The sequence below is a fragment of the Furipterus horrens genome, unplaced genomic scaffold (assembly GCF_987537825.1).
Source record: "Furipterus horrens unplaced genomic scaffold, mFurHor1.1.pri manual_scaffold_13, whole genome shotgun sequence".
Classification (NCBI taxonomy): domain Eukaryota; kingdom Metazoa; phylum Chordata; class Mammalia; order Chiroptera; family Furipteridae; genus Furipterus; species Furipterus horrens.
In genome coordinates, this window is record NW_028327183.1 from 57,965,799 (window position 1) to 57,989,684 (window position 23,886).

The following is a 23,886-nucleotide window of genomic DNA, read 5'->3' on the forward strand; positions in this document are numbered from 1 at the left end:
CACTGGAGAGAAGCCGTACGTGTGTGGCAAGTGCAGGAATGCCTTCAGCTGGAACATTAACATGAACACTATAATATGCACACATAGCAGTGGGTGTGTTGCATCTGAGAATCCACGCCCAAGATGTTATTTCTGAGCCTGTGCGCCAGTGCCAGACTTGACATTGGAGCCCACAGGCAGGAGTGTAGAGAAGTCCTGCCCAGACAGGTCTCTGGAATGTGATCACTGCGGAGAGCCCACGCCATACGCCACGCACACAAGCTGCTTCCCAGGCATCTGTAGGGCCGCATGGAGAGCAAGACCCCCAACACATCTAGTGTCTGGGAACATGGTCGGGGCCCTGTGGCTCCTGACCGAGATTAGTAAACTGTTCTAAGAGCTTGGACAACGCATTAGGTGTCTGTTGGCTCGCTTGACCTGCATTGTAAATAGGAAAGGGGGAGGAGAAAGGAAAAAGCGAAAGTGGGCTCCATGGGGACAGTCTCCTTTTGTCACACAGGCCTAAATCTAGTCAGAGGTCAGATTGTGACCATCTTAGTTTCCTGGGTTCCCCACATCCACTCTACAGTTTCCCTGCAACAGAAGTTCCCAAGTTGTTCATGTAGAAAAAATTATTCGTTTAGTGTCTGAAGGAACACTGATAGCTTCAGATGTCAGTGTTTCTCACAAATATTTTGTTTAAATACATCTTTTAATAATAGATACCCATGTTATTTTAAACAGTTGTCAAGTGCAAAAGTTACAGGTACCAGCTGTCCTTTCAAAACGATTGGCAACATTTTGGGGGAGTGGTTTTGCAATCACAGGAACCCACAGAGCCTGCCCCAGGTATGAGGCAACCTGCCCCTCCCAACCCTGCATTCCTGGCTTGAGAATTGTCAGACCAAAAGGCTGGGCCCAGAACTCAGTTTCAGAGATTTTGGAAGGGCACCCCCTGCAGAAACCCTGCACCTCGGCCCCCTCACCACAGGGCTATTTCAGTTACAGGAGAACAATCCTGTGTCAGATCACAGTTTATTCTTCACCCACCATTTTCCCCCTGTAATTGTTGTGATAATAAAAATGGCCTTTAGTCTAGAGGGCGTATTACCCAATCTATGTCTGACCCTCAACCTTAGTCATGATGTAGTTACCATTGCATTATTGATGATGAAAGCAATTGTTATAACTACTACATAGCAACTGATATGAAAATGGTGCTCTGTTAACAACAAAATACCTAAAGTGTTTGTTAATAAATGGGTAAATAATTACTACTCACAGCCCTGTTATTTCTGGATTTCTGCTGAGGGTACCAAGGCGGAGATCCCTAATACGCTGCATAACAAAATTTCTGGGGACAGTGAATCAGCCCAAGGGGCTCACTGGAGGGTGCAAGGTTGGAGGGGCTTAACCCACATTCATTGTGGGGAGAGCTAAATGTGCTTCTGTGGCTCAGAGGCCACACATACCTCCCCTTGCATGGTCCTGGTGGGCGGGGATAAATGCAGGGGACAGCAGGAGGGCAAGAAGCAAAGGAGGGTAGAGAAAGGGGTATGAGGAAGAAGAGGTGATGAAAGGGAGAAAGGAAACTCCCTGACGCACTGACAAGATCAGTAACAAACAAGTGACTCATTGGAACGGGTTGGAAACAGGAACTCTGGCACATCTGCCGTATTCAAAGCTCAACTCTGTGGTTTGACCAGTGCAGTCATTTCCTGAGCTTCAGTGTCATCCTCTGTAAGGATACTGAGTAAGGAAATACATGTTATCGTGGTGTGTGGGTTCAGTGAGATAACTCACATACGGTTCCTACAACAGGGCCTGAGACCCTCTGTAACTGAGCAAACTGGGTTTCCGCTGCTTGGTGCCTTTAATGCACATGGCCCGACTGTTTGTGTTGAAGGCAACAGTTTTTTATTAATAGGGTTGCAGCCTTTGAGGGGCTGACGGCACTCCTGCTCTGAGCCCCTATCTCACATGAGATCCAAAACCACCCTTGCTCCCCAAAAGACTACAAGCTAAAACCATGCCCAGAAGTTCCCCATTTGCTCATCTGTCCTTAAGCCTGTTACACAAATAGATCTCCATCCTGTATGGAATGTGCACTTGTGGGTTTCATAGTCAGCATTGCCTGGCAGCAGCTCTCGGAATGTGGGGTGCATGCTCTCAGGCTCCATATAGGAGTCCAGAAACCTAGTGCTGTGCTACACCAGATCATGGTGTCCCAGATGCTGGATCCCAGGGAAGCAGAGGTGCCTACATGAGACCCTGTCTGCAGGAATGGGCTTCCATCAGTGTTGGGTCTAAGTCTCGGTTGGCCCGCCATCTCCTGGTCCAAGGAGCGCTCAGATCCATATGGGGAGCTGTGCCAGAGGCCCAGAATGTACCAAAGTCCAGAGAGAGTGCTTACACCAAGCTGCAAGGCAAGAGAGTAACTTCTTACCAAGTCCCTGTACACAGAGCAGGAGGGGGAGAGAGCGTGTGAGAGCTTGCACTAACTCAGATTCTCCTAAAGTCCCTGATGCTCAGGAAGTCGGTGGAAGTGTCCAGTCATTCCTGTAAGTCCCTCAGTGTTCACCATTTATATCAGCGCCCCAGTGTCTCTGACCACCTTTCATCTGCCATCTTTAGTCAGCGCAAAACTTTCCCAGTCCCGCACAGGGATGTGTGAGAGGCAACCACACAATGTTTCTCTCTTTTTTTCTCCCTTTCCTACTGTCTGAAATAAATAAAATCTACAACACTATACCACTGTCTCCTTTGGCATTATTCCCAATCCCCTGCCTTTTTGCAGGAATTGCGGGTGTTCTGGGGGTACTTGTTGTTCTGCTCCACAGAATGAACACAGTTAACATTACCCATCCCCTAATTACAAGCCAAATGTGTACCAGACATTCCTGTGATATATGCAGATATTATGACTCAACACCAAAGCCAGGTCTACGGGGAAAGGTTCAGTACCATGGACAGCTCAAAAGGGCCCAGGTCACACCCAGAAACGGGTCCCTCTGAAAGGGCCTTTCGCCCTGACCTGGTTGCCCAATGGTGGAGTATTTCCTGTGCATGAAAATTTCCGTTTCCAACGGAGGTCCCAGCACATAATCTACGTGTCAGATTCGATTCGAAAGTGGTGATTACGGCAAGCAACCAATGGATGCTTTTCACATCAATGTTTCTCTTCCCCTTCCTCTCTGAAACCAATGAATATTTCCTATCCCGAGCATTAAAAATGCCAGAAAACTACATCATGAATTGCCAGCTAAGTCAGCTGCAGTTGTCATTCTTGTGGTCATTTAGACGTTCGGCAAATGCTCTTGCGCTTGGCGTTGTCGTTTATGGTGTAAAAGGACCCCAGCCTAGAGGCCTCCTTCCCACCCCAGCTCCCCCACTTCCCTCTCATGTGACGCCCCTCTTTTGTGTCACTGTCCGCGCAGTCTGGGAAGTGACTTGGTTTTGAGGATGAAATGAGTTTGTGAATATTAATGATACTGATAGCAAGGCTGGATCACTGAAGAAGAGGAGAGGAACCCAAGGCGCCACTAGAGGAAATCCCTAATGGTCCTGGCTTTGATGAGGCAGAGGGCTCCACCGCGTTCCCGGGATAACGGAGCTGCGCCTTGCAATTGGAGCATTGTATCCTGGAGGCGGATTTCCCTGCTGAGCAAGGCAGTGGCAATAGGAAGTATTGCCCAGAGCAAGTGTTACCTATCAAGAAGGTTGGAGAGGGGAAAAGTCCTACCGGCTTCTGGTAGCCGATAGGGGGTAGGATCAAGGAAATAAGGCACCTACATCTCAAAGGTCATAATGGAGGCGCGGGCATGTGCTTGGGGCGGGGAGGTGCTGGTGACCAGCCTGTCAGTCTTCCCTGGGAAAGGAATCGATTGGTCCCCGGTGGACCGTCCTGCAGCACCAGGAACGTTGTAAATTAACGGGGTATACAGCCCGCCCCACACCTGAAAGTAATATAAACCCAGTGAAAGGAAGCGACGCCCTCTTGCCCACCCATCGAAAATACTACCCGGTGAGTGTGCTGGACCTTGTGGTCCTGGAAGCGGCCGGGCGGACGACTGGGTCTGCACGACCCAGGGGGGAGCCTCAAAACAGCCAGTTGCGGGGAGCGAGCTGAGCTACCTGGGTGACTGCCCCGCGGCCGCCTGCGGCTCCCAGGGGACAGCACTTCATACGGGAGCGTGAGATCTGCACACTGACTTCTGGCCTGGCTGGGTTTTTCCTCGGGTTTCCGTAGCGGGGGGCTCTGAGAGGAGTCTGCCATCATCCCCGACGCAGGAGCATCTCAGCGAAAACCCTCTTTCCTTTCCCACCAGCTGTGTCTCTGGAGCTTCCTAATGTGGGCCCGGGAAGCGGATCCCCCACTTTGGTTCTGTGACACTAACGTGCACTGAACAGGGGCTGGCACCTAACAGGACGGGCTGACAGTGTTTTCCTGCGTCTCTCACGCTTTACAACTTTTCTGCAAGTCAGCATGGCGATGAGGGTCGTTGGGGGACGCAGGACGTCTGCTGAGGGGCTGCCGCGTCTTTACCCGCCGCTCTGGGATTCCCCTCCCCTCCGACCCCTCCCCCTCGCTCTGCTCCACGGCCCCTCCCCTTCTCCCTGCACCGCTCTCCTCAGTGCGAGGCACACCTTCCGACCAACCGTTCCCGCCTGGCTCCCTCCCGCTCTGTAGTCTCCTGTCCGCACCCCGCTTCCCTCCGCAACGTTCCCCTGAGATCCCTAACGAACCTCAGTAGCCTTGGCGCGGGGGCTTCTGGGACAGGCGCCCGCTCCCGCCCCTGCTGTGGTTCCGGGACCTTAGGCCGCGCTCGCTCTGAGGGGAGGCGGCGCACGGCATTCTGGGAAGCGTTCCTGCTCCTCCAGCCGCGAAGGGCGGCCCGTGCGCTCTGAGGGAGCCGGTCATTTCCCGGAGGGAGCCGCGCTGTGACTACGGCTGCGCACAACGCAGACTCGGTAGTGGAGGCTGCGAATCCCCGGGGGTCGTGCGCGTTAAGGTGCTGCCGTGGCTGTGTGTGTGTGTGTGTGTGTGTGTGTGTGTGTGTCTGTCTCTCTGTCCGTGTGGTCGCTTCCTCATGTCTGTCCCGGTCCCTCTGTGAGCGCGTCCACCGTCGTGTCCGTCCGCGGGGACTGAGCCTGAGGCCCCATCCAGGCGTCCACCGCGTCTGGTCTCCTCCTCGGGTCCTGGCTGCGCGTCTGGGAGTGAGTGTGTCTGTGTGTGCGGGTGCGTCTGTCCTGTCCGAGGCTCCCCCCGCGTGTGCCCCGCGCCTCTGTCTGCGGGGGTGGCTGCCGTGTGTGCGGTGCGTGTCAGGGGCCCTTCCGAGAGCGTGGGGAAGGCTGCCCTCCTGCCGTCAAGAGCCCACTTGCATCCTGCCCTCAGAGCCTCACCTAGCCCTGGTGGGGCGGGGCGGAGCCTGGGTTGTAGAAAGGGTCGGGCCTGAGAAAGAGGTCAGAGACCCCGCCCCATGCTGACGGGATTGGTTGTTCAGGGCGTGTGTGGGGTGCTCAGGGTTTGACTCTGGGCTTGTTATAGGCCTCCCGGTAACTGTGAGGTAGGGACCCTCACCAGCCTCAATATGCAGATGGGGAAACTGAGGCTCTGAGACTAACTGAATCTCTCAACTCCATACCAAGGCATCCGATTTCCAGAGCCCCCACACCAACCACCTCACTGGTGGCAAATCCTTGTTTGTGCTTAGAACCAGAAGAAGGAAGGAGATGTGAGAAAGCTTTGGCACAAATTAAGAGCAGGAGCTGCCACAATTCCACTCTCTGAGGCCACACTGGGGTCAGCTGTCACCAGCCTCAAGCACGTGCCACTTCCAGGGCCACTGTGACTTATGGCCTCCTTTAAATGAAGTAGAAATTAGAATTGTGATTGTACTGCTATAAGGGCAACAGTAGCCCAGGATGAACTAAATTTTCTTTTTCTCTAGTAATTTTGAAATTAATGGTGATTATTACAGGGGTCAGAGGCCCTTGGACCACTGTGCCTCCTGGGTAAGTGGGCTCTAGTGGACTCTCCCAGTACAAGGACCCAATGTTGTTAGCCTCGCAGTGCAGGAATAGGAGTCAGAGGCCACAGGTCCAGAATGAATACCTTTGTAAAAATTAAATTTAGTTTAAGAAATGATAAGGTCACCGCACCCAGGGACAGAAGCTTGCTCCTGTTTCCTGTAGGTGGTCTGGGACTTCAGGCTGGGTGCCTGGCCTTCTGTCCTATACAAAAATCGTTCTTTGGTTGGTTGGTTGGTTGTTATTTGCTTCAGTGATACAGTGCTAAGATAAACATCGTTCATAGGTTTATTGATTTTAGATAGAGAAGAAGAGAGAAAGAGAAACATCACTTAGGTGCTTCCCAGTCACAATGTGACCTGGGTTAGGGGAAGAATCTGGCAACGTAGGCCCCAACCACAAACCAGGGATTGTCCCTGACTCTTGTGTGTTCCAGACAACGCTCCAACCAACTGAGCCACTGACCAGGGGTGGACTGAGTTCTTACTGTGTGCCTCATGGCGCCAGGCTCCCTACTGATGATTGAACCTCGCAGTAACTGCACGAGATCTGGGGTAGACGTTCAAGGTGGAGGCAGTGCTATGGTGTCTCCTCGAGCCTGGTTCCAACAGTCAGATCCACTGACTGGCACTGGTACTGGCTGTGTAACTGGTAGTGTGTGTCTGTCTGTGTGTGTGTGTGCGTGTTGGGGAAGTGTCACTGTATTGGTGTGACGAGTGCACCGAGCCATTGGACCCAGCCTTAATGCCATCTTTGTCTTGTCTGTGTGGCTTATGTCTTTGGGCCTCAGTTTCCTCATCTGTGAAATGAGGTGATTGGAAATAGCTCCAATCCTGTATAGTGTCATAAGTATTAAATAAGAGATTTGTCAAAGGCTTTGGATGCCATATGCCCCCCGGCATGCGTTCACAGTTAACCTGTGTACATGTCCCCGTCTGCCTCTCTCCATAGGATATGTTTATCTGTACTGTCTGCATTGTGAGGCAGGTCTGATCTGATTTCTTCCTGTGCCTTACTCTTTCTCTCCCTTTGCACAGCCTGCCCGTCCCTCAGTCACCATGGGCACTGGAAGGATGGCCATCCAGGAACTGACTGAGAAGGTGCAGGTGAGTCATGTCAATGTCTTTCAGATCATTTCCTAGGGTCAGTCTTCTGGACAAGAATGATTCACTGTCACACGCTTGCCCCATGCAGGGCCTAAGTGCCAGGCCTCAGGCCTGTTCTCCAGGAATTGTATCCACCATAAGGTGGTAGATTACTGTACTGACACTGACTTTTCTCAACCACATGGAACACATTATCTCAGGAGTGACCTTGTCCTACACTGAGGCTCTGTGGAAACATTGGCAAGCACCTGGCAGTGGCATCTTAAGCATGTTCCATCTAGTGAAAGAGGCCTTGGACCGGACCTGATGGATGAGGGACCTTGAGAAATGGGCAGACAGTACTAATTACACAGGGGACAATCAGAGGATGGCCATGGGGAGGAATCTGTGAACATTGGCAGCTGTCACCTTGAAGTTTTGTGATTTTTTAGTGGATGGCTATGTGTCGTATTCTTCTCTATAAATTTTCTTGTATTCAAGAAATTCGTTATAATAAAAATATATACATGTCGCTCAGTAGGTTCAAGCATCATCGTAATAAGCATGGTTGTAGGTTCATTCCCTGGCCAGAACAAATAGGAGATAAAATCAATGAATTCGTCAAGAAATGAAAGAATGTCTCTCGTATTACCACATTATATCTGTCTGTGCATAAATGTTTCCATGTTTTCCTCACCCGAGGATATGTTCATTAAGTATTACCCAGAGAGGAGGGAAGTGAAACACATGTGTAAGAGAAACATCAATCGGTTGCCTTTTGCGTGCCCTCCTACTCTGGATCAAATCACTAAACTTTTGGTGTATGGCACAATGCTCCAAACAACTGAGCCTCCTGGCTAGGGCAAAGAAGCAACTTTCCCCTCCAGTTTGCATGATTTTTTGCCCGTTTTCTTTTTTTTATGTTTTTATCACTGGAGGTAGAGCAACTGTGTAAAGATTTTTTTATATTTTTAGAGAGGGGAAGGGAGGGAGAAATAAGAGGATAACACAGAACAATGTGTGAGAGAAACATCGATGGGTTGCCTCTTGCACACCCTCAACTGGGAACCTGGCCAGCAACTCAGGCTTGTGCCCTGACTTGGAATCAAACCGTGACCCTTCGGTTCACATGGAATTCACTTCACTGATCCAGTACAACTTGTGCTGGGGTGAGTATTTTAAAGGCCTTTCAGAAATTTTTAAAGTTACGGACTGGAACTTATTTTCTCACCACAGTATAGCAGGGGCTGCCACTGTTTCACTTTGGCCATTTTTCCTTTCTTATTATGTATCACATATAAATAACAAGTGTAATAAAATAATCTTGTGGTAGGAAAATTGATGTCACATGATCTCTTTGTGAGTAGCATCATTTCTGAGGTTTGAATTTTAGGAAATGTTTATCCACCAGTTCTGCAGGTTGGCAAATTAAGGCTCTCTACCTCAAGCGCCCCGCCTCGGTGTACACTCCCTCTCCAGCAGAGGTTTCAGGGTCATGGATGAGAGCAGAGTTACGCAAGACACTGTCTTTTGTCTGAAAGGAGGAAAGGTTGCAAATTTCTGTTGTGGAGAAGGACGTTGAATGCTTTCTCCTGTTCCCTTTTATTGAGGAGGGGATTTGGGAGATAGAATGTCAAGACTTATGAATCATAAATAAACTTTCAGACGCTTGGGTTACAGTTGACAGTTACTAATTACAGATATCAATGTAAAGAACACAGTGACCACTCTGTCAGGGTCTGTTAAACATCCTGATGCCATACTGACATCAGGTGCAAGGCTTCATACATTTTTAGTACACACTGTTTATAGTTAACTAAGATAAGAAAAGCAAGGCAAGCTCTAAAGCATAATATGCATTCTTTAAATGTAGTTCCCATGGGAACCTGCTAAGTGACCTTTGAGTCATCTTCTCCTACGTTCCTGCTTTTCTGATGAAGCTTTAATAGGCCTCTCGGGGTGGCGGTGTGTGCACCTAGCCTGCGGCTGGACTATGTTTCCTGAAACCATACAGAATGGTCCTGAACAGAAAATTATTTATCATATGCTTTACTGGTCTACAGGAATCTGAAGGCTTCTATTATTTTTAAGAGCTTAATTCTTTTGAGAGTGAATGGAATCGAGAAAGTAAGAGAGATAGAGAAACATCGATGTGTGAAAGAAACATCCATCTGTTGTCCCCCTCATGTGCCCCAGTCAGGACTGCACCTACAACCTTTCGTTGTACAGACAGTGCTGCAACCAACTGAGCAAACAGGCTAGGTCTGAACATTTCTTAATAATGCAATCACATATTTGGCTTTATGTCTGGCTGTTTTTACTGAGCTTCATGTTTTTGATGTACATCTATGTTATAATAGGTGTCCTTTTTCATGGCTCTATACTATATCTTTGTACAGGTAAACCATGTGGTGTACATTTGGGTTGGTTCTACTTTTTTTTTGTTATTACTAATGCTGCTATGTACATTCATGGACAGTTCTGTGTTTGAGCTTCTCATTTTTCTTGAGTGCAGTGGAGGAAATTATGTTTTCTTTGGTAACAGTATACTTAACCATTCAAGAAGAGATCCATTCAAAACTAAGGCTTCTGGCCTAGATGATGCATAGACAGACACGCTGTGTCTCCCTCCACAACTAAAAAGAAATACAACTACCTGAAAACTAGAAACAACCAGAAGTTCCAGAAAATCAAACTGCATGGAAGTCCTGCAGACAAAGACATAAAGAAGAAATACTCATCCAGACAGGGGGAGGTGTGGAGCTGGGACTGAGAAGACATGGTGTTGTGTCAGCAGTAGCGGCAGGCCTCTGAAAATGCAGTCACATGTTTTAAAAAGTCAGGAGGGATACCTGGGGAGTGTTCCCAGCTCCTCACCGGACCTCGAAGCCCATGGTCCCTGCACTGGGGTAAATCAAGCCTCATTCCTTCTGACTGTGCAGACCAGTGGGGTTTGAGGTCGAGACAGAAAATATCAGTGTCAGCAGAATCTGCTTGTGTAAAGGGCCCCTATGGTCCTGGAACGATTCGCAGACCCACCCACTCTGGTAACTACTGCCAGGGCAGCAGCTAGAGAAGCGCCAGTGCAGTGTGGAAGTGGGAGACGTGCCTGGAAAAGGGGCGAGTGCTGGGCACGCGGCATTGTTACCTATCAGATGCCTCCTCCATATAGAGTGCCACAACGTGGTGAAACAGGGCACCCTGTACTGACAAATCCCTATGGTCCGCCCCTTACAACATAACAGGAAGGACAGCTCTACCTGGGACTCGGAGGCAAACAAACACAGGAGCCTGTCAGAATTAGGAGACAGAGAAGTATGGCCCAAAACGGGAAACAGATCAAGGTTCCAGTGGGAGAGCTAAGCAACAAAGAGGCAGCCTAACAGATGAGGAGATAGACAACCTAACAGATGCAGAATTCAAAACACGGGTGATAAAGATGCTCACAGGCTTGACAAATATGCTTGAGTATAGCAAATGCATAAGGGAAGAAGTGAAGGCCATGCTAAGTGAAACGAAGGAAAATACATACAAAACCAATGGTGAAGGGAAGGAATCCAGGGTTCAAATCAATGATTTGGAACATAAGGAAGAATAAAACTGTGAACCAGTGCAAAATGACGAAGCCAGAATTGGAAAAACTGAGTTAAACTTCCCAAGTTTTGCAAAGAAGACGGACATACAGGTCCGGGTAGTGTGGAGGTTCCCAGGGCAGCTGGACCCAGAGGGGATCACACCAGGATGCATCATGATTGAGATGCCAAAGGTGAAAGATAAAGAGAGAGGCAGAGAGTTGCCTACAGGAAGGTGCCTATAGACTATCAGCTGATTTCTCAAAGGACACTTTACAGGCAGGATGGGATTGATAAGCAGTATTTAATGTGATGAAAAGCAACCTACAACCAAGATTACTCTACCCAGCAAAGCTATCATTTGGAATGGAAGGGCAGATGAAGCGCTTCCCAGACAAGGTGAAGCTAAAGGAGTACATCATTACCAAGCCCTTATGAAATGTCAAAGGGACTTACTTAAGAAAAAGATCAAAACTATGAATACTAAAATGACAACAAAATCAACAACTGAATCTAAAAAATAAAATCAAAACCCAACTAAGAAAACCAGAACAGAAACAGAATCATAGGTATGGGGATCATTTGGAGGGTTATCAGCTGGGAGGGGGGTGGGGGAGCAATGGGGAAATGGTTCAGAGACTAAGAAGCATAATCAATTGGTACAAAATAGGGGGAAGTTAAGAATAATATAGGAAAGGGTGAAGCCAAAGAACTTCCATGCACAACGCATGGACATTAACTAAGGCAGGTGGGATTCCTTGGAGGAAGTGGGTTACTGGGCAGAGGGGGGGAAAAATTGTAACTACTCTAACAACATAATCAATAAAATATACTTAAAAAAAGGGGGGGGAATCCAACTGTTTTCCAAGACGGATGCACCATGATATCTTCACTTTTACCTTGTGCGTAATTGTTGATTTGTTTTCCTGCTTTACCAACATTGCTTAGGATTTTCCAATGCTTGTCATTTTCATGTGGATTGGATTTAAGGGTTCCATTTCTTTTCCTTAATCTCTTTTAGTGTAATTACTTTCTTATTTTTCTAAAAATACACCTTCCTTTGCTGTGTTTCTAGGTCGTTGTAGCTGCATCATTTTATATACCAAAAAGTTTCAGGTTCAAATCCTGTCTCAGGGTGTGTTTGGGAGACAGTTGATTGATGTTTCTGTCCTTCCTACTCTCTCTAAAATCAATATACAGTATCCCTCACTTGTTGCAGGTATTACATTCCAGACCCCCCGCAATAGGTGAAAATCCGTGAAGAACCTTACATTTGTTTTAGTATTTACTGTACAGTACTGCAAAGTCCCACAATATAGCGAAAAATCCACGATAAATAATTAAATATAATATTTTTTAAAATCCCGCGATATAGTGAGGCCGCAATAAGTATACTGTGATATAAAGACGGAGTACTGTATCTTCATAACAGAATTAAAAAAGAAAGAAATTATTACCTGGGCTTTTTCAAAGGTTGACTGGGCAAATCTTCAAATAATAATAATATGAAATTGTATTAAGGATTAAAAGCCTATTGAAGATGTATATGAAATGTCCAGTTAATAGCATGAGAAGAGCAGTAGCTGCCATTACTGAAGGCATCCAGCAGCCTTACAACACTGGAATCACACATGTGTTACATCATTCTCCCTCGTAACAGCTACCTGGGGTACGTTGATACTATGGGGTTCATTGATCAATCAAGGTCAGAAAGGTAGTCAGTTGTCTGTGGAAACAGCCGGGGCTGGGGAGCAGAGCCAGCCATTCATTACAGGCTCCCAAGTACAGATATTAACCACTGACTGCCCTGGACTGCACCATCATTATGTGGTGGTGGTCCTAGGACACAGGAGATCAGGGTGAGTCCAGAGTCCCTGGCAGGTACTCAGAACTCTGATGGATTGGCTGGCAAGTGCGGCCTACTCTCCAGGAAGGTGAGCTGTGTGTGGTTCATGGTCAACGACAGATATGTTCCTCTGCTCTGGCACCACAGATGGGGAGGCTTGAACTACAGGAATCAATTTGCCACAGTTCTGGGTCCCGGAAGTTGGAACTGAAGGCATCAGCAGGTCACTGCCACCTCTGAGGTCACTGGGAAGGGTGTTCCAGCCATGTGACTCAGCCTCTGCTGGTTCTATGGCTCCTGGCACAGAAGCTCCCGTCCTTACGTGACATACACTGCGTGTATGTCTCTGTGCACAAATTTCTCCCCTTTATAAGGACATTAGTCCTGTTGCCTTAGGTCCCACAGTTCTCCGGTGTGACCTCATTTTCACTCTGTACATCTGCAATGACCTTGTTTCCAAATTAGGTCCCATCCTGAGACATTAGAGGTTAGCACTCAACACAGGAAGTCAACACAAATCTCAATCAGCAGCATGGCTTACACTAAAACCCTGAACAGAGCAATAGCCTATTGAGTTACAGGTGTCGTTACTGCTGTGGTGACATCATTATCCTCGTGTCTCGGTCCACAGAATGCTGGCCCACATCATCAGGCACGGGGTCATGGTGTCTGCATTCTCAGTGCTTGTCACTGCTGTTTAAGCCTCAGGTCTTGACCCACACGTCCCTACCTGGTATGTCCCTCCAAGGGCCCCACCACAGACCACAGCTTCCAGCTTCCCGGACACTCCTTGAGATGCCAACGTTCATGCACTAGTCACGATGGCATTGAGCAGATCGTGAGTCCCATACACGGGTTTCTGTCTGACAAGTATGAGGTGATATTTCATTGAGTTTCAACTTGCAGCCCTCTCATGATTACTGATATTAAGCTTTTTTCATAACTGTTGGCCATGTGTATGTCCTCTTGGAGAAGTGGCTATTCAGGCCCTTTGCCCATTGTTCAATGGGGTTCATTTTGTTCCTGGTGAACAGCCCCATAGTTTGTCAGTCCGAGGACCATCTAATGTACTCAGACAGCGAGGACACCGCATGGTCATACCCTTCAGAGTTCTGCACCTTGCAGACACCGCGTTATATTTATCGTGTGTGCCTTCCTGATCCTCTCAGCCCTTTAGGCCCCATCTCCCAACCCCTCTGAGGAGGGCCCTGTGGTGAGTGGTTTGCACTTCCTCTCACAGGGCTCGGTGTCGTTCAGTGACGTGATGGTGGACTTCACCCAGGAGGAGTGGCAGCAGCTGAAGCCTGCGCAGAAGGATCTGTACAGAGAGGTGATGATGGAGATCTACTGGAACCTGGTCTCGCTGGGTAAGTGGCAGCTTTGTTGCATAACTCACCGCCTGCCTGTCACTCAGGATGACACAGATACAGAAAAGATGGACAGATCGGTGTAGGTAGTGCCCAGGCTACTCGAGGCTAAAAATAAACCACATACCTGAGGAAGTGGGGAAGAGTATTTACCGCATGCATAAACATTCATAGGCTTGTAAATATGTGAAGAGCATCTTTTTTCCAAAAAAGACTTGTGAATGATAGAGGTGGACCAAGCTGATGAGTATACGGTTCATATAGATAGAAGTGCACAGTTACAGTTCATAAAGAGTTTTAAAACACTACTAATCATGGAAGTACTAATGTAGTCATAGAAATACAATTCTCACCCCTGAGGTACACAGACATGAAAAAGAAGAACATCCCTGGTCGGACATGGCACAGTTGGTTGTACTTTGTCTGGTACTTCCAAATGTTGCCAGTTAAACTCCCTGGCAGGGCACATAACCTAGTTTCAAATTTGATCTTATGCAGAGCACATATGGGAGGCAACCGATCCATGTTTCTCTCTCTCTCTCTCCCGCCTCTCCCCTTCTCCCCTTTTAACCCTCTGCCCCTCTTTCGCTCTCCCCCTCTCCTCCTTTCCCTCTTTTACCCCTCTAACCTCTCCCTTTCTCCCCCTCTCACTCTCTGTCCCCATTCCCTTTCTCCCTGTCTAAACACATTTTTGGTAAGGATTTAGAAGGAAAAAAAAAAAAACAATAACAGCCTCCTGTAATATGATGTTCTAGGGAAAGGAACTCCTCATTTTAGGAGCATAAAGTACAGCTCTTTGGGCAGACAGTTTTGTATTATCAACCAAATTTAATGATTCCATTTCTAGGATATATCCATTGATAATATTCCAATGAGTGTGCAGAGTATTTTAGAGAAAGAAAAGTAAACAGCAATGCCCTGTATGCTCACATACAAGACTGACAGAACATATCAGGGTGTATCAGTTCTGTGCAAATCATGACGATCTCCAAAGATGAGCACTCTGTGGTCACTGATACAGAAGGAGGTCCTGGGACAATATTGTTTAGGAAAAACACTAACTTTCAGAAGGAGAGTATGGGCACATTTGTATAAAGCACTTCTGGAAGTTTAACTGACCTACAATTAACTGCACATAGTTGATCTGAACAATTTGATGTTTTTTGACATTTATGTTCACCTGGGAAGTAATCGTTGTGATGCAGCAGAGTCGTCCAGTAACCCAAAGACTCTCTTTTCTCTCGCCCAACTTCACTCCCCCGGTGACCAGTGCTCTGCTTTATATCGCTGCTGTTAAGTGTGCCTCTTCCAGACGGTGATATATATGGGATTATGTAGCCCGTACTCCTTTTTGTTTTTTCTTTCTTTCACTTCTTACCCTTGGCTTCACTTTTTTAGATGTTCAACACATTGTCCATACATATCAATAGTTACCTTCCTTTCTGTCCTTTTTTAAAATTTTAAATCCTTACCTGAGAATATTTTTATTGATTTGAGACAGAGCACGAGAGATCATTGATCAGTTGCCTCCCATACGAGTCTTGATTGGGGATCAAAACCACAAGCTTTTTGTGCACATCATGAGGGTCAACCAACCAACTTAGTCAGCCAGCGAGGTCAATAGTTAACTTCTTTTTATTTTTGAGTAATAATACTACTTTATGTAGAGACAACCATGTTTATTAATTCACTTGATAAATATATAGGTTGTTTGCAGTTCTTGAAAATGTTCTGGAGACACTAGATGTCCTTTTTGTTGATCATGGTTTGGTCATACAATGGTGCATATATAACTTTTTTAGAAAACCCATCTTTTCCCAAAGCAGTTGTCTCATTTTTACTTCCACCAGCAGGCGCTGGGCATTGCACTGCTCCGTGTGCTTGTCAGAACTGAATATGCTCAGCCTTTCTCACTGCAGCCACTCTTGTTGGTGAGCAGTCTTACCACAGCCCAGCTGACAGCTGGTTCTCAGGACCTTCCAGGTGCTCATTTGTCAGTGGTCTGTTCTCTTCAGTGAAATGTCTGGTTCAATCTTTTGCCTGTTTATTTAGGGATGGTTGTTGCTTCCATATCCTTCAAGATGGAAAGTTATTTCCATATTCTATTTTTGTTAATTCTTGGTACAAATCTTTTAACAGATGTACGTTCAGCAATTGTTTGTCCCATTCTATTGGGAGACTTTTCCTTGATGGCATCATTTGAAACACAATTGTTTTAAGTTTTATGTGGTCCAATTTCTTTATTTTGTTGTTGCTTGTGCTTTCGATGTCATATTGCTGGTACCATTGCAGAACCGAAGCCATGAAGAGTTACTCTGCTTTCTTCTGACAGTTTTCCTCTTCGGGAGCTGGCAGTATGCAGATCAGTAAAGCGCACTGTTAACGAGCGCTCACAGTGTAGCAGGGGAGAGAATGCCAGGCATGAGCTTCCCTTCCACTTTCTCCCCTGTGGGGAGAAAGGCTCTCTGAGGCCTCAGGATGAGCGCTCATGGGAAAGCCAGGGGAACAGCAGGTGCAAAGGCCCTGAGGCTGGAAGCACTGGGCCTGGACAAGGACATCATAGGGAAACAAAGAACAGTGGCAGTTGATGTCAGAAAGCAATCAGGGGAGAGGAAGACATTGCCTGTGATCACCATGCACTGAGAAAGTGCTGGTGGGTTTGATCTGACGCCTGAGACTTTCTTCCCATGGAGCGGACCGTGCGTTGTAAGAGTGGGTCTGGCGCTCTGTGCTGGCACAAGGGGTGATGGGTAGGTCTGGTTCATTTCATGTTTCATACCAGATGGCATTTGTTAACTGTCTGATTGTAAGTGGGAAGGGGTGAGTCAAGGATGACTACTAAATCTTTTCTTCCTTTTAAATTTAAGTTTTTCATTTTCTTAATGGTAGAAAATATACCTATCATAAAATATATTACTGAACTTTTTAATATTTTATTTTGGAGAGAGGGGAAGGGAAGGAGAAAGAAGAGAGAAACATTGATGCGTTTCCCCTCACACATCCCCAGATGGGGACATGGCCCACAACCCAAATATGTGCACTCATCAAGAATCAAACCAGTGACCTTCTGATTCGCTGGCTAGCGCTAAATCCACGGAGACACATCACCCAGGGCTGAACTGCTTCTATGGGTGCAATTCCGTGGCATGAAGTACATTCACATTAAGTTCAACTGTCACCGCCATACACCTCCAGAACTCATAATCCTCCCCTACTGACAATCTGTCCCCTCTAAGTGGCACCTCCCCATCCCCTACTTGAATCCCTGCACCCAGGTCCTACGTTCTGTCCCTATCAATTTGATAATTCCAGTTAACTCATATCAGTAGAATCATATGGTGTCACTCATTGGGTGTCTGACTTATTTTTCTACGGTTCTCTGGTGGGCCTCTCTGTTATTTGGGAGCGAAGGTTCCAAATGCACATGTCTTGCATACAGTGCATTTGCTTTGTGATACCGGAGACGGGAGTCTCACGGGAGCTCACACAGGACGTCCTGTTCGAAATCCATTTAGGCGGTGTCAGCATAGAGATGAGACTGAATTCCAGACTCCCGTGACTCGGGGGACAGTCTCTAACCCGAGTGTAGTGGGGCTAGTATGGTGTTCAGTGTGAGGAAGTGACCGCTGCTCCCCATTCCCGCTTTCTAGGCTGTCTCCTAGGAAGGAGAGTTCCATATGGCAGGACCTTCACTCTTTCAATGAGATTATTGTATAAGATTTCAAAATTTTCTAGCATTGGGTAGGCCTGTGAGGTGCATGTCCAGAACTCAGGACAACCCCAAACTGGAAACAGAAATTGAGGACTCCATGGGACACACACAGGAAGGGACTGGAGCTGCTGTGGTCAGTAGTGAAGGACAAGTGTGCAAAGAAGAGCGTGAGGAGTCATCAGCCAAGGCCAGGCCGCTCCTGAGCAACGTAGGTTGTGGGGAGCTTGGTTGGGAAGACACGACTATCATCACATCCAGATGTGAGTCGGTTGTTATTTTATACTTTTTAATAGAAGTGAGTGGTTTGAAAGGACAGCCAGCTAGGTGAATTAGAATGAGGCCTGCAAGTGAGGAGCCAGGTGCAGTGAACACTCTCTGGGTTAGCAGGAACCTTAGATCCGCTCCTCCAAGCCCGCCTTCCTCCTCTTTCTATCCAGGGATCTATCCACCCATCTGTGAGCTCCACTGACCACTTTTCCGCCACTCCGAGTGGGACCTTTCTCGGTCTCAGCTAACCTCCCTTCACCTCCCTGATTCACCTCACTGCTTCCCAACTCCTACTGCCCCCATGACAGGTTGTTCCCTGCTTTGAGGCTGTGCCTTGTCATGTCTCAGTGTTGTTAACTGCACATATACCATCCTATCTTCCCACTCCAACCCCTCAGACTTGGAGAGTAGACCTGACCTGAAAGAATCGGACCCACAGGACGACGTTTGGGAAGACAGACCCTCTGTTGCGGTGGTGGCAGGAGAATCTACGAGGGATGCTGCCTGGGGTCGTGCCTATGAAGTAGCGGAGACACAGGGTGACTGGGTGGCATGGCGACAGGGGAGCCCAGCGACCTGTCTGTGGCGGTTGGACACGTCACAAGCATTAGCCCCTCAAAGTCGTGAGTTTAAGGTATTTGTCCAGCAAAGACCCTTGTCGTACCTACCTAAATCTGAAGGATGGAGAGGAGCAGGAAAGCACCCACCCACAATGCCTAGGAATAACTCAAGTGCTTCAAGCCTCAGTTCCCCTTCCAAACTCTTCGCAGTGACGAAGCCCTTTGTGTGTGGGGACTGTGGCAAGGCTTTCACCTATAACTCATTCCTGAGGATCCACCAAATACTCCACAGCAGGGAGAAGTCCTTTTCGTGCACCACTTGTCGAAAGAAATTCCCCTCACTGTGGGGCCTCACTGCCCACCAGCACATGCACACCGGGGAAAAGCCATACAAATGCAAGGACTGTGGCAAGACCTTCAGCCGGAACCAGAACCTCATCCTGCACCAGACGACACACAGCGGGGAGAAGTCCTTTTCATGCACCACCTGTCAAAAGAAATTCCCCTCTCTGTGGGGCCTCACTGCCCATGAGCATGGGTACACCGGGGAAAAGCCATACACATGTGGGGTTTGTGGCAAGGCCTTCACCCAGGATAGGTACCTCATACTGCACCAGAGGATTCACACCGGGGAAAAGCCATACACATGCAAGGACTGTGGCAAGGCCTTTTGCCGGAAGGAGAACCTTATCCGGCACCATAGTACGCACACCGGGGAGAAGCCACATAACTGCGAGGACTGTGGCAAGGCCTTCAGCCTGAAGCAATACCTCATCCGGCACCAGAGGGTGCACACTGGGGAGAAGCCGTACACATGCGAAGACTGTGGCAAGGCCTTCCGGTGGAATGAGAATCTCATCGTGCACCAGAGGACGCACAGCGGGGAGAAGTCCTTTTCGTGCATCACCTGTCAAAAGAAATTCTCCTCACTGAGGAACCTCAATGTCCACCATCGCGTGCACACTGGTGAGAAGCCGTACACTTGCGAGGCCTGTGGCAAGGCCTTCAGCCAAAATTGGACCCTTATCAAGCACCAGAGGACGCACACCGGGGAGAAGCCATATACCTGTGAGGAATGTGGCAAGGCCTTCATCCGGAACAAGAACCTTATTCTGCACCAGAGGAGGCACAGCACGGTTAAGTCCTTTTCGTGCATCACCTGTCAAAAGAAATTCTCCTCACTGAGGAACCTCAATGTCCACCAGCACGTGCACACCGGGGAAAGGCCATATACATGCGGGGACTGTGGCAAGGCCTTTAGGCTGAACACGTACCTCATCCTACACCAGAGGACTCATACTGGGGAGAAGCCGTACACATGCGAGGTCTGTGGCAAGGCCTTCAGCCGGAACCAGAACCTTATCCTGCACCAGAGGACGCACAGCACCGATAAGTCCTTTTCGTGCATCACCTGTCAAAAGAAATTCTCCTCACTGAGGAACCTCAATGTCCACCAGCACGTGCACACCGGGGAAAGGCCATATACATGCGGGGACTGTGGCAAGGCCTTTAGGCTGAACACGTACCTCATCCTGCACCAGAGGACTCATACTGGGGAGAAGCCGTACACATGCGAGGTCTGTGGCAAGGCCTTCAGCCGGAAGCAGAACCTCATCCTGCACCAGAGAATGCACACTGGGGAGAAGCCGTACACATGCGAGAACTGTGCAAAGGCCTTCAGTAGGACGCAGAATCTCATCGTGCACCAGAGAATTCACACTGGGGAGAAGCCGTACCCATGCGAAGACTGTGGTAAGGCCTTCAGCGAGAAGCAGAACCTCATCCTGCACCAGAGAATGCACACTGGGGAGAAGCCATATATATGCGAGGACTGTGGCAAGGCCTTCAGCAGGAAGAAAAACCTCACCCTGCACCAGAGGACTCACACTGGGGAGAAGCCATACACATGCAAGGACTGTGGCAAGGCCTTTGGACAGAATAAGAACCTCATCCTGCACAGGAGGACTCACCGGGAAGAAGCTGTGCACACGCGAGAACTGTGTCGAGGTCTTCCGCCGGAACAGGAAACTCATCCTGCACAGGAGGACTCACACCAGGAAGAAGCTATACACATGTGAATACTGTGGTAAAGCCTTTGTCTGGAAAGATTACCTCAGCGTACACTACAGAACACACAGCGGAGAGCAGCCTTATGCATGTGGGGTCTGTGGAATGTCCTTCACGTGGAAGTGGAGCGTCAGCCCACACCAGGGGACACACTGTGGAGAAGCCTTCTGCATGTGGGGATTTTAGAAAAGGCTTCACACGGAATGAGAGCCTCAGCATTAAGCGAAGGACACACACTAGGGAGAAATACTTGTGTACAGGGACTACAGAAAAGGCTTCAGCTAGAAAGGCAATCTTGTTCTACACCAGAGGGTGCACAGCAGGGTGAAGTCTTTTCTCGTGCACCACGTGAGGGAAGCAGTTCATCTATCAGCTAAGCTTCCCCATCCACCAGCACGCGCACACAGGCGAAAAGCCTTACATGTGTGAAGACTGCGGCAAGGCTCTCAGTTGTAACTCATCCCTTAAGAACCACCGACTAACAATATAACCAATAAAATATAATTTCAAAAAAAAAAAAGGAGAAAAAAAGAATCACCGACTAATTCACTTCAGGGAGAAGCCCTACTTGTGCCAGACGTGTGGGAAGCAGTTTCTCCAGTCTTCGAAACTCCCCATCCACCAGTGCGTACACATCAGGGAGACACCGTTCGCATGCAGAGACTGCAGCAAGGTCTTTAGCCAGAACACGAACTTCATACTGCTCCAGAAGAAGCACATATGGAGAAGATATGTGACCGAGTGGAGTTCTGCAAGGCTCTAAGTCGCCCAAGAAGAAGCTCTAAGGATCCACTCGATGTAGAAGTTCATCCCACCTGCTGTGTACAGGGAGCAGTTCTCCTGACTTTCCTGCCTCACCATCCATCCACCGGTGCATGCACACCTAGGACAATCCATATGTGTGCAGGGACTGCGTAAAGGACTTAAGCCACAAGATGCACTTCATCGTGCTGCTGAGGACGCACACCGGGAAGAAGTGCTTCTCATGCACAGAAGTGGAAAACAGGTCATCTGGCAGTTGACCTTCACTATCCAGGGGCGCATGCACAACCTGGAGAAGTCTTAGGACAGCTCCATCTGCCGGATGCACTTTACAAGACGCTCATCCCTGACAATCAGCAGCACCATGACCTCAACAAGGTACCATACAAGCATGGGCAGACCTTTCTTAGGCACTTATCACTTACCCTCCACCATTGGATCCACACTGGAGAGAAGCCGTACGTGTGTGGCAAGTGCAGGAATGCCTTCAGCTGGAACATTAACATGAATACTATAAGAATATGCACACATAGCAGTGGGTGCGTTGCATCTGAGAATCCACGCCCAAGATGTTGTTTCTGAGCCCGTGCGCCAATGCCAGACTTGACATTTGAAACCACAGGCAGGAGTGTAGAGAAGTCCTGCCCAGACAGGTCTCTGGAATGTGATCACAGCGGAGAGCCCACGCCATGTGCCACGCACACGAGCTGCTTCCCAGGCATCTGTAGGGCCGCACGGAGAGCAAGACCCCCAACACATCTAGTGTCTGGGAACATGGTCGGGGCCCTGTGGCTCCCAACCGAGTTTAGTAAACTGTTCTAAGAGCTTGGACAACACATTAGGTGTCTGTTGGCCCCCTTCACCTGCATTGTAAATAGGAAAGGGGGAGGAGAAAGGAAGAAGCGAAAGTGGGCTCCATGGGGACATTCTCCTTTTGTCACACAGGCCTAAATCTAGTCAGAGGTCAGATTGTGACCATCTTAGTTTCCTGGGTTCCCCACATCCACTCTACAGTTTCCCTGCAACAGAAGTTCCCAAGTTGTTCATGTAGAAAAAATTATTCGTTTAGTGTCTGAAGGAACACTGATAGCTTCAGATGTCAGTGTTTTTCACAGTCAAATATTTTGTTTAAATACATCTTTTAATAATAGATACCCATGTTATTTTAAACAGTTGTCAAGTGCAAAAGTTACAGGTACCAGCTGTCCTTTCAAAACGATTGGCAACATTTTGGGGGAGTGGTTTTGCGATCACAGGAACCCACAAAGCCTGCCCCAGGTATGAGGCAACCTGCCCCTCCCAGCCCTGCATTCCTGGCTTGAGAATTGTCAGACCAAAAGGCTGGGCCCAGAACTCAGTTTCAGAGATTTTGGAAGGGCACCCCCTGCAGAAACCCTGCACCTCGGCCCCCTCACCACAGGGCTATTTCAGTTACAGGAGAACAATCCTGTGTCAGATCACAGTTTATTCTTCACCCACCATTTTCCCCCTGTAATTGTTGTGATAATAAAAATGGCCTTCAGTCTAGCGGGCGTATTATCCAATCTATGCCTGACCCTCAACCTTAGTCATGATGTAGTTACCATTGCATTATTGATGATGAAAGCAATTGTTATAACTACTACATAGCAACTGATATGAAAATGGTGCTCTGTTAACAACAAAATACCTAAAGTGTTTATTAATAAATGGGTAAATAATTACTACTCACAGCCCTGTTATTTCTGGATTTCTGCTGAGGGTACCAAGGCGGAGATCCCTAATATGCTGCATAACAAAATTTCTGGGGACAATGAATCAGCCCAAGGGACTCACTGGAGGGTGAAGGTTGGAGGGGCTTAACCCACATTCATTGGGGAGAGAGCTAAGTGTGCTTCTGTGGCTCAGAGGCCACACATACCTCCCCTTGCATGGTCCTGGTGGGCGGGGATAAATGCAGGGGACAGCAGGAGGGCAAGAAGCAAAGGAGGGTAGAGAAAGGGGTATGAGGAAGAAGAGGTGATGAAAGGGAGGAAGGAAACTCCCTGATGCACTGACAAGATCAGTAACAAACAAGTGACTCATTGGAATGAGTTGGGAACAGGAACTCTGGCACATCTGCCTTATCCAAACCCCAGCTCTGTGGTTTGACCAGTGCAGTCATTTCCTGAGCTTCAGTGTCATCCTCTGTAAGGATACTGAGTAAGGATATACATGCTATTGTGGTGTGTGGGTTCAGTGAGATAACTCACATACGGTTCCTACAACAGGGCCTGAGACCCTCTGTAACTGAGCAAACTGGGTTTCCACTGCTTGGTGCCTTTAATGCACATGGCCCGACTGTTTGTGTTGAAGGCAACAGGTTTTTATTAATAGTGTTCCAGCCTTTGAGGGGCTGACGGCACTCCTGCTCTGAGCCCCTATCTCACATGAGATCCAAAACCACCCTTGCTCCCCAAAAGACTACAAGCTAAAACCATGCCCAGAAGTTCCCCATTTGCTTATCTGTCCTTAAGCCTGTTACACAAATAGATCTCCATCCTGTCTGGAATGTGCACTTGTGGGTTTCATAGTCAGCATTGCCTGGCAGCAGCTCTCAGAATGTGGGGTGCATGCTCTCAGGCTCCATATAGGAGTCCAGAAACCTAGTGCTGTGCTAC

At 48.2% G+C, this 23,886-nt stretch overlaps 1 protein-coding gene across 1 annotated transcript in view; it reads left to right on the top strand.

Moving 5' to 3' along the window:
- Window positions 1-21,000, top strand: part of LOC149995612 (uncharacterized) — a 30,135-nt gene extending 9,135 nt beyond the window's left edge. The window contains exons 2-4 of the mRNA XM_090259502.1: window positions 7,047-7,115; window positions 13,753-13,879; window positions 18,257-21,000. Coding sequence (XP_090115628.1) covers window positions 7,068-7,115; window positions 13,753-13,879; window positions 18,257-20,496 — 2,415 coding nt within the window. The 5' untranslated portion in view covers window positions 7,047-7,067 and the 3' untranslated portion in view covers window positions 20,497-21,000. The remainder of the gene's footprint in view (window positions 1-7,046; window positions 7,116-13,752; window positions 13,880-18,256) is intronic.
- The last annotated feature ends 2,886 nt before the right edge of the window (window positions 21,001-23,886 follow it).